Source organism: Orycteropus afer, unplaced genomic scaffold, assembly GCF_000298275.1.
Source record: "Orycteropus afer afer isolate SDZICR_OR568_19922 unplaced genomic scaffold, OryAfe1.0 scaffold00542, whole genome shotgun sequence".
Lineage (NCBI taxonomy): Eukaryota > Metazoa > Chordata > Mammalia > Tubulidentata > Orycteropodidae > Orycteropus > Orycteropus afer.
The window spans coordinates 894,109-904,137 of NW_006922129.1; the positions used below are offsets into that span (position 1 = coordinate 894,109).

General features: G+C 50.4%; 2 protein-coding genes across 2 annotated transcripts in view; one reads left to right on the plus strand and one right to left on the minus strand.

Moving 5' to 3' along the window:
• Positions 1 to 660: 660 nt before the first annotated feature.
• On the plus strand, positions 661 to 3,454 carry COPS6 (COP9 signalosome subunit 6). Its single transcript, XM_007955823.2, has 10 exons — positions 661 to 727; positions 939 to 1,064; positions 1,524 to 1,655; positions 2,019 to 2,107; positions 2,204 to 2,266; positions 2,554 to 2,601; positions 2,685 to 2,799; positions 2,889 to 2,981; positions 3,080 to 3,180; positions 3,314 to 3,454. Exons 1-10 carry the CDS (start codon positions 661 to 663, stop codon positions 3,452 to 3,454), a joined length of 975 nt encoding a protein of 324 aa, XP_007954014.1.
• Positions 3,455 to 4,818: 1,364 nt separating this feature from the next.
• MCM7 (minichromosome maintenance complex component 7) overlaps positions 4,819 to 10,029 on the minus strand; it is a 9,255-nt gene continuing 4,044 nt past the window's right edge. The window contains exons 7-14 of the mRNA XM_007955824.2: positions 9,846 to 9,976; positions 9,625 to 9,756; positions 9,325 to 9,408; positions 8,626 to 9,019; positions 8,229 to 8,312; positions 6,065 to 6,233; positions 5,179 to 5,288; positions 4,819 to 5,020 (exon numbers count right to left, since the gene is read on the minus strand). Coding sequence (XP_007954015.2) covers positions 4,819 to 5,020; positions 5,179 to 5,288; positions 6,065 to 6,233; positions 8,229 to 8,312; positions 8,626 to 9,019; positions 9,325 to 9,408; positions 9,625 to 9,756; positions 9,846 to 9,976 — 1,306 coding nt within the window. The remainder of the gene's footprint in view (positions 5,021 to 5,178; positions 5,289 to 6,064; positions 6,234 to 8,228; positions 8,313 to 8,625; positions 9,020 to 9,324; positions 9,409 to 9,624; positions 9,757 to 9,845; positions 9,977 to 10,029) is intronic.

Genomic DNA, 10,029 nt, shown 5'->3' on the forward strand with positions numbered 1-10,029 from the left:
AGATGGCGGATAAGGAGGTTAGGAGGGGTTGGGGAACTTGTGGTATCAATATCTGGAAGAAGGAAACAGAACGTGTACATGGAGACGCTTAAGACCGGGTTGCACTCCACATTACTCATTCAAAAATTATTTAGGTGCCGCCGTGTGAGGCACCTTGTAAGTTACACATGGGACCACCATAGAAATCCAGTGATGAACAAGCCCTTAGGTGGGAGTGAGTTGAGCGTGTGGGGGAATGTGCCCGAAGCACGGACCCGACGGGTAGAAAAGTACGAGGCGAGGGCCCACTGGCAGGCAAAAGTCAGATCTGCAGGACTTTGCAGGCTGTAGTTAGGAGTTTGTACAATGGTATTTCATTCATTCTGCAACAGCCTGAAGAACTAGGCATTTTAATATTACTCAAAAGCAGCCGCTGGCTAGAGACGGGGCCAAGGTCTACGAAAGTCTGTCGGGCTCTGGCGCTTTGACAGCTTCCGGCTTTCCTCGTCCCGAGGATCGCCCGCACCGTCTGCAACCGACCGGTGAGAAGCGTAACTGCAGATCGCTTAGACCACCGCTCATCCAACGCCAGGGCAAGCACAGGCAACTGAGCATGCGCAGCTGCTCTCTACGGAAGCCGAAAAGCAGGAGGCGGGGCCAAGGCTGGCGGGCGCGGGGGAAATGGCGGCGGCGGCAGCTGCTGCGAACGGGACCGGAGGGAGCACCGGGATGGAGGTGGATGCATCAGGTAGCGGGCCCGGGGAGGACGGCTCCTGACGACACCCTTCCGGGAGCAGTAAGACCGTTCTGGTCTCCAGGGAGGACAAACAGCTACGGTTTTCCCCGGGATAACTCGCCGGAGGGATGGAGGGCCCGGACTGTGCAGTCCCCGGCTCCCATCTCCACGGTGGAACGTGGGTCCCGGACTCTGACCCTCTCCCCTTTCTCTTCTCCCTTAGTTGTCCCCAGCGTGATGGCCTCCGGAGTGACAGGGAGCGTTTCCGTCGCTCTTCATCCCCTTGTCATTCTCAACATCTCAGACCATTGGATCCGCATGCGCTCCCAGGAGGGGAGGCCTATGCAGGGTGAGTGCTTCGCATAATTCGCCAACTCCTCTCCTTTTGGCCACCTTCCCCCAACGGTGCACTTCTCCCTGTTAACTACTCCCTTCTACTGCTGCCAACTCCCCCTGCCTCAAATCGCTGCTTTCCGGCTCCTGGGTTCATGCTGATCTCAGGCGATTAGGGAAAGTTTCGAGATTCTTTATTCAGGTAGCCCCTGATTTACGAGTTAACAAACGGCACTTACGACCTTCTGGTCTTGTTTTGTATTTATACATCTTGCGGTTAGTAATATGTACTACGCACAGTGTTGCAGTGTGTATCTTGATGATGCTCTTTGCAGATGTTCACTCGAAGGTGGTCAATGTTAATGTTTTACAATAAGTGAAACGAAAAAAGAAGCGAGGTATTCAACTTGAGTCAGAATGGAACCCATCCTAAGTTGGGGCTACCCGGACTCACTTAATTTATCTTCTTCCCCAGTGATTGGGGCTCTGATCGGGAAACAGGAGGGCCGAAATATCGAGGTGATGAACTCCTTTGAACTGCTGTCCCACACCGTGGAAGAGAAGATTATCATTGACAAGGAATATTATTACACCAAGGAGGAGCAGTGTGAGAGGGGAATGGAAGTGGGGGAGAGCAGTGGGGGTGAAAGCAAAGGGTGGTGGGGAAGATTAGTGGAGAGATGGACAGGGTTGAGAATAAACAGGAGAATGGGATGAGAACAGGGGAAGTAAGATGAGCGTACCTAAGAGATTGCAGGAAAAAAAGAACGCGTTCAGGTATGTGACCCCCCAAAAAAAAATTAAAAAAAAAAAAAGAGAAGGCAGGGTAAAAACCAAATTATTCTTAACTGAGCCAGGATTTGAGGGCAGACGGCAGGGGGGACCACATGGGGGAAGTACACCAGGAACTTCAAATTAAGGAAGGATGGTTTAAGGAAATACTATGCTCTTTGGTCCCTTCCCTTTCCAGTTAAACAGGTATTCAAGGAGCTGGAGTTTCTGGGTTGGTATACCACAGGGGGGCCGCCTGACCCCTCCGACATCCACGTCCACAAGCAGGTATACACGCTCACCCATATACATGCTGGGCAGAGACCCGACGAGGGTACGAGGAGAGGGCATTGACTTTCTCGTCCCACATCCCTCCTGTTCCAGGTGTGTGAGATAATCGAGAGTCCCCTCTTCCTTAAGTTGAACCCTATGACCAAGCATACAGATGTGAGTAATCCTGAGCCCATGCCCACTTCAGCCATGCCTCTTACTGTATCTTTTATTCCCATCTTCTGCTTTTATTTCATTGGGGAATGCCTGAGCTGAACCTCCATTCTGCAGCTATGTGACTTTAGGTCATCACTTAACACTGAACTTGCATTTTCCTCCTTACATAAAAGGGATCACCTCTACTTCACTGGGTTCTTGGGAGGATTAAACTGAGAAAATGTGGAAATAGCCTAGCCCAGTTCTGGGTACCTTTGGTGTTAGAATGGTTCTCCATCTCTTTACAGCTTCCTGTCAGCGTTTTTGAATCTGTCATCGATATAATCAATGGAGAGGTAATAACCCTACCCTTCAACCCTCAGATCCCGCTCTTGGCCTGGTTCCTGCTTTTGACCGTGTGGGGCCCTCTGCTCTATAGGCCACCATGCTATTTGCTGAGCTGACCTATACTCTGGCCACAGAAGAAGCCGAACGCATCGGTGTAGACCACGTGGCTCGAATGACAGCCACGGGCAGCGGCGAGAACTCCACTGGTAATGGAGACTGGAGGAGATTCCTTGCAAGTGGGGGTACAAAGAAGGCCACATGCCTTCTCAACCTCCACCCATCCCTGTCCCTGCAGTAGCCGAACACCTGATAGCACAGCACAGTGCCATCAAAATGCTACACAGCCGTGTCAAGCTCATCTTGGAGTATGTCAAGGCCTCTGAAGCGGGTAGGACAAGCGCCTCCCTGGCATTCATGCCATTTTCCCTGCACTCCCTGAGGAATGGACAGCCTCCGTGTTAATGCAGCCTGTTTTTGTGCCTTTAGGGGAGGTACCCTTTAACCATGAGATACTGAGGGAGGCCTATGCACTCTGTCACTGCCTCCCTGTACTCAGCACGGACAAGTTCAAGACAGACTTTTATGATGTGAGTGTAAAACATGGGACAGGGAGGCGGGGCTTACACTGTCATTACTGCATGCAGGACACGGGACTTGGGTGTTCCCTGAGCATCTGGTAAAGGTACCCCTGGGGAACTGGTTCTTTCTGTTCCCTCCCAGCAATGCAATGACGTGGGGCTCATGGCCTACCTTGGCACCATCACCAAAACATGCAACACCATGAACCAGTTTGTGAACAAGTTCAACGTCCTCTATGATCGACAAGGCATCGGCAGGCGAATGCGGGGGCTCTTCTTCTGATGAGAGGGTACTTGAAGGATGCTGCCCAGGGGTCAGACTACTGTCCCAAAGGGGAGGGAGCTACACTCCTTTTTGAGAATCCTCTTGTCTTTAATAAAAGGAAGCAGCCCCTCAGCACGCCTTCCAGTGGCTGTGTCCTCTGTTAGGCACCACACTGGCTTCTCAGCTTGGATCTTACGGCCCTTCATCCCAGCCTGCTTAGTTATGCACCCCCTCTTATCATTAGCCTTTCTTGACATCCTCCAGTGATAGGAATTCACTGCCACTCAAATGACCCATGCTCAGTCATGTGGACATTTATAGTCCAACCTTATAAATGATAACTAATTCCCCAAGTTAATTTCTTTGAGCACATTTTAGTTATTAGGGATAAGTCAAAGCCTGAATTCTTAAGGATACTGAAGTGCCAAGAAGGGGCTGTTTCCCAATTACTGCCAACATGTGTGGACGGAGTGTGTTCTGTACCGATAATGTGTGCCTATCTGAGCTTGCCCCAAGAACTATCATTACTTTATAACCCCTCCTTGGGTTTCCGAGGCAGTATCATTACATTAGTAGATTGCCCCATCTTCCGAGGAGTGGCTGGAGGGTTTGAAATGCCAGCCTTCTGGTTAGCAGTCAAGTGCCTTAGGCACTATGCTACCAGAGCTCCCTTAATCATCTTGTTATGTGCCATTGAGTCGGCCCCGACTCATAGCGACCCCTCCTTGGGTTTCCAAGGCAGTATCACTACGGAAGTAGGATTGCCCAACCTGCCTTCCGAGGAATGGCTGGTGGGTTTGAACCGCCAGCCTTCTGATTAGCAGTCAAGCATTTTAGCCACTATGCTATTAGCATCCCTTACACACAACCCAGAGTGGGACCTGGGGACTAGGGAGGGAGTAATGAGGTATGCAATGAAACCATTACAAGAAACAAACAGGCCGGCTCTGAGTTTCCCACTGGCTCTGTTTCCCTGGAGCCAGACAGGGCGACCGGCAGTAAGAGGCTCAATAAATGAGACTGAATAGGGAGGGGAGTTACAACCTAACTAGAAGGGGCTCTCACAAAGTGGAGGCCCGCCCGCATGTCATCTCTGTAAAGCAGTAAAAAAAAAAAAAAAAAAGTAGGTACTTTACTAAGTGAAATTTACTCAATGAATGTAGTAAGAATGAATCTAGAAAACCCACAAAACCTTGTTTTAACAGGCCCAGATTAGAGAAAGGTGATCTGCAAACACTTTATTAGCAAAAAGAATAAAACAAAGTTAAGTGCAGCGCTGGGCAAAGAGGGGCCCCTTCTCTCCCCTCCAGGCCATCAGACCTTCCAAAGGATCAGGTAAGCACGGCATACAGAGCAGCAGACCCCAGCGTCTCAGGCTGTAATCAGACAAAAGTGATACGAGTCCGGGCAGTGTTGACCTGCCAGACGTTCAGCTCCTCGTACTCATCTAGTGCAGCCTGGAACTGAGCAGGCGTGAAGCCCCGGGATATGCAGCGCTGCTCGGCCTCAGAAAACCGGACACTCCGCTCCCCTGAGACCAACTCACGAACAGTGGCAAAGATCACATCTGCTGGCCTCTGGGTCCTAAAGGAAGTGAGAGTGGGTATAAACAGCAACACCCAACATCAACAGTGTTTCAAGTGTTAGGGTTCTGAGGCCAATCTCATACAGAAGCCATATGGATAAATCTGCCCCCAAGTCAGTCAGGTTGACCCAGTTTCATCCTCTAATAAACTACTCACCTAGCTGTTTGCCCCTTGTCACCTAGAAGCGAGTCCTTGGACATCTCCATTAGCCTTATGGCTTCATTCACATCTTCCTTCTCCACGATGTCTACCATTCGCAGTCGTGCCTGAGAGGAAGGTAGGGTAGAGATGGGAACAAGAGGAGGGGGGTGGAACAAAGTCAGGGAACACCCTTGTTCCAGCTTTAAGAAAAGTTGGGTGACATGTTGTTTACTCACAAAAGTGGTGGAGACCCACCCTCCCTATTATCTCCCCCAAACATCCGCAGTGTTGGGCCGGCACTGTCAGACCGAGACAAGTGCAATGCCCAGGGCAGCGTCCAGCAATTGCCCAAGTCTCCGCCTCTCAACACTGGCCAGTCCCGGTGTTCAGCTGTCCTGTGAGGGAGACCAGACCCTTCTGAACTCCACTGGGCTCCCCACCATGACAGATGGAGCTTAGGGAGCTCCGCCAAGAAGGCAACTGATTGGCGGAGAGGTTGTGTCCCAGGGGCTCGGGAAGTGCTAGCTCAGCAGTAGGTCAAGTAATCACACTACCTGCACGAACAGCACTTTGGAGCCCCCAGGACTAAGGTCCAAGGTGTGAGGACGCAATGAAGGTTTACAGGATCGAGGACACAGGAGTGAAATGAACCCCACCCAGGCCCTTCCTAAGGATGGAGGAGCAGGGAGGCACCTTGCCCTCCACGGACGCCGTGCATGCCCTACCGGAGCAGCAAGTACCCACAGTGCGGTAGCATGGAGAGGATCACTATCTGCACTGTCAGCACTTTAGCCCCGGCAGGGCCTGAGTGGAAGGGAAAAGGCAAGTGGGAGAAAGAGCAGTGTTAAGGCAGGTTGCCAGTGTCACAACCATTCTCCAGCAAAAGGGGCTGGGCACTCACCAGAGCAGTGGAAAGTCGCAGAATAGCCAGCAGGGTCCGGGCGGAAGTATACGTAGCATCCTTACTAGCCCAAGCCTCTCGTCTCATCTCCACATACGCGGCTGTGATGTAGTCAGCCAGTGACTCTGGCACCGTGGGCTGCTTCTCGCGGCACATAGCTATGTAACGTCTGTGGGAAGAGGGTTCGTGGGAAAGCAGAAAGGGAGACAGGAGAGGAGTGAATACGTGCATTTGTTTTTCTGCACGAGGGTTCCCTGTTTAAGAAAACTTGATGGGAGGGGGAACTTTTAAGTAGCAAAGAAATTAATGGGTGATTATTCACTCGACTTGGATACTGTTGATGAATTTCTTCAAACAGTGTAACCTATTGCTGTCAATTCCTATTTCCAAGACCCTGTAGGATAGAGTGTAACTGCCTATAAAATGCCCAAAGCTATGTATCTTTATGGAAGCACAGTGCCACATCTCTCTCCTATTGAGCAGCCAAGTGCTCAACCACTGCGCCACGAAGGCTCCTTTCCAACAGTGTGACCACAAAACCAAACACACTGCCATTAAGTCAGTTCTGACTCAGAGCGACCCCTATTGGGTTTCCAAGGCTTTAAGTCTTCATACAACCAGACTGCCTTATCTTTCTCGTGTGGAGTGGCTAGTAGATTCAAACTGCTGACCTTTTGATTAGCAGCCCAATGGCTTAACCACAGTTCCACCAGAGCTCCTTTCAAATAATATCACTCCAAAAAGCAAACTCACTGCCAATCAATAAGTCAATTCTGACTCATAGCGACCCCCACTGGTTTCCAAGGTGGTAAATCTTTATGGAAGTAGATCACCCCATTGCCCTTCCGCAGAGCGGCTGGTGGACGTGAACCGCAAACCTTTTGGTTAGCAGTCAAATGCCCGAGACACTGCCACCAGAGCGCCTTTTCAAACAGTATAGGCCCCAGTAAATGTCAAATTTTCAACTTCTCAGGAAAATGGACTTTGTAGGAATAAGACAAATCCACCGGTTACATGTGCCTCTTAGCATATGACATGGCTAAGAAAAACAAATTATTTTGTTTAAAGTGGAGGTATGGTTAAGTAAAAAAGAAACAAAACCACACCCATCACCATCAAGTCAATTCCAACTCAGCGACTATATGGGATAGAGAACTGCATGTATCACAGGGTTTCCAAGACTAAAAATCTTTACAGAATCAGACCACCTCATTTCTCCCCCATGGAGCAATTGGTGTGTTTGAACTCCTGACCTTTTTGGTTAGCAGCTGAATGCCTTGACCACTGTACCACCGGAGCTCCTTTGGGTTAAACAGAAGGGAAGAAAAATTTGAGGGTTCACAGGGAGCCCTCATACCCTTCATTTAGCAGTGACATAAAGTATCCATGAAGGATGCAGCTTTGTCTCACCTCTGAGACAGGACAGTGGTGGTATTAAAGAACTGACACCTCCTTGTCTTCTGGAGATCAGACACAAATACAGTCACTGTGATAGTTGGAGCTGTGTGTCAACTTGGCTAGACCCCAGTTCTGTGTGGTTGTTCCCATGATGGGATCAGATGACTGTGTTCTGAGTGGCCAATCTGTTGAAGGGAAGTTTCCTTAGGGGTGTGGCCTGCTTCCAGTATATCCAGGGACATCCTAGGAAGAGAGACATTCTTCTGTGGATTGGGATTCTGTTGTGCTGCCTACAACTGTCTGTGAGTGAGCAGTTCACCGTTCAGCCTGGAGATCTTGGATTCGTCATTCGCTGGAATCTACAACCGGTGTACTGCCTGCCAGCCTTGAGCTCCTTGGCCCCTGCGGTTGTGGGAGCTGGAAAAAGCCCCCAGCTTGACGTTTGATCCAGGAACTTTGGACTTGCTGGCTTCTATACGTGTGTGAGCCATTTTCCTAAGATAAATTTCTCTCTCTCTATATATAAACTTTGCTGGTTTTTGTTTCTCTAGAGAACCCAGTCTAACACAGTCACACTCGGGAATGGACCTAGAGACCAATCCAGTGTTTCCTCACTGTTCTCAGACTCAAGCAAGACATGTTCGAGCTACAGGTGAAGTTTGGAGAATACACATCTGAAGATAAATATTTTCAGGAGACATATACACAGAGCCCAAAATGCTAGTGACCAGGATGAAACAGACCAATCCTTACCCAGCCCTCCTACCTCATAAGCTTCATGTCCAAAGGTTCAAATTGTGCTGGGGGCTGCCGACTGTGCTGATGCACATAGGTGATGTGCTGGGCTAACCTGGGAAGGGTAGAGGGAAGTAGTAACTCTTTTTGGCGCTACATACCCTGTGCCCTAACTCTAAATGTTCCCCCAGTGCGGCAGGGGCAAACATTTCCAGAAAGCCTTCAGAAGCATTTCAGCCCTGACCCACCACTTCCCAAGAACTAAGGACTGGTCTCCTGTGAGAAAGGAAGGCTCTGCATTTTCCCTGGGCAGAGACTTAGAATAGAAGCCTTTTCTGATTTCACCTCCCCCTCATACACCCATACACCCATACACACACACACAGTACTACTAAGGGACGTCTCTTTGGGTGTTCAGCTTCATTCACCGTAGGTCATTGTCTCGGTCAGGCCGGTCTTGGATCAGCCAGAGAAGGTCAAACCGGGAGAGGAGTGCAGCAGGAAGCTGTATGTTCTGCTCCAAGCTGCGGCGAGGGTTATAGCGCCCGTAGGCAGGATTGGCGGCAGCCAGGATGGAGCAGCGGGCGTTGAGAGTGGTGAGGATGCCCGCCTTGGCGATGGAGATAGTCTGCTGCTCCATGACTTCGTGGATGGCTGTGCGGTCCGCCTCAGCCATCTTGTCAAACTCATCAATGCAGCACACGCCCTGGTCAGCAAGCACGAGGGCTCCACCTTCCAAGGTCAGCTCTCCAGTTACAGAGTCTCTCAGCACAGCTGCTGTAAGCCCCACCCCAGAGGAGCCGCGGCCTGTTGTGTACTGGCCTGAATGGGAGAGTCAGGAAGAGGAAAGAAGCAGACACATTTAGCAAAAAGGAAAAGGGAGCGAGAACAGGGCAAAGAACAGGGAGACAGACAGCGAGGTGAGGTCTGCACTGAACTGCTGTGTCTGCCTACAGTGCGAGGGAGCTGGAGTCCTGTGCAGTATCGGCACTGGTAAGGTCTCCCTTCCCATTCCACTAGACCTCAAGACCTGCTCTTTCCACTTCCTCCTGCCTTCCAGTCCCCCAAGGAACAAAAATAAACAACATTGTGGTTCTGGATGTGCCCCTTCCCCGTAAATTACTCACTGCGGGGGGCCAAGCGATCAATGTAAGACAGGAGCTGGGACTTGGCCACACCGGGATCCCCCATCAGGCAGATATTGATGTTGCCTGGAGGAATGGAAGACCTAAGTGACTATTCTTTCAAAGCAAGTTGGCCAACAACAGAGAAAATACCTTCGTGGTCTACCCTCCCCCCATGCCCAGTACTATTTCTTCCAAACCTTCCCTGTGCTCGCCAACTCTCATATTCTATGGCCTCCCATTCTTTTCCTCCCAAATTACTTCCTTCACCCTGAACCTCTCCCCCCCTCATTTCCTTTTTACCTCTGATCTTCATGCCTCGAGGGGACTGGTCCACACCTCCCACCAGCAGGAGCAAAAGTGCCTTCTTCACATCTTCATGTCCATATATCTCTGGGGCAATGGAGGCTGCCAACTTTTCATAGAAATCCTCCTCTACAGAAAGTTGAGATTGTTCACTTGGGGGAAAGGGGGGTTGTCCTCTGAAGAAAGCCAAATTTCAATTCCCCCCCTTGCCTCCTCACCTGCAATCTGCCTCAGCTCCTCCCTGCTCAGCTCTCCAGCCCCAGCCTCATCATCTTCACTCTTATTCATCTTCACGATCCGATGGGCTTCCAGGTAAGTCTCTGAGAGTAAGCCCTTAGGCAGGAAAATGCTGGATTATGGATCGAACTCTTTTACCTTGCCCATCCATCCGACTCACCAAGA

Excerpts from the sequence above, each read along its gene's own strand:
- COPS6 (XM_007955823.2), top strand. The coding sequence starts at position 661 with ATGGCGGCGGCGGCAGCTGCTGCGAACGGGACCGGAGGGAGCACCGGG. Across the intron at positions 1,656-2,018 it reads TTACACCAAGGAGGAGCAGT|TTAAACAGGTATTCAAGGAG; the intron begins GTGAGAGGGGAA and ends TTCCCTTTCCAG. Across the intron at positions 2,800-2,888 it reads CAGCGGCGAGAACTCCACTG|TAGCCGAACACCTGATAGCA; the intron begins GTAATGGAGACT and ends CTGTCCCTGCAG.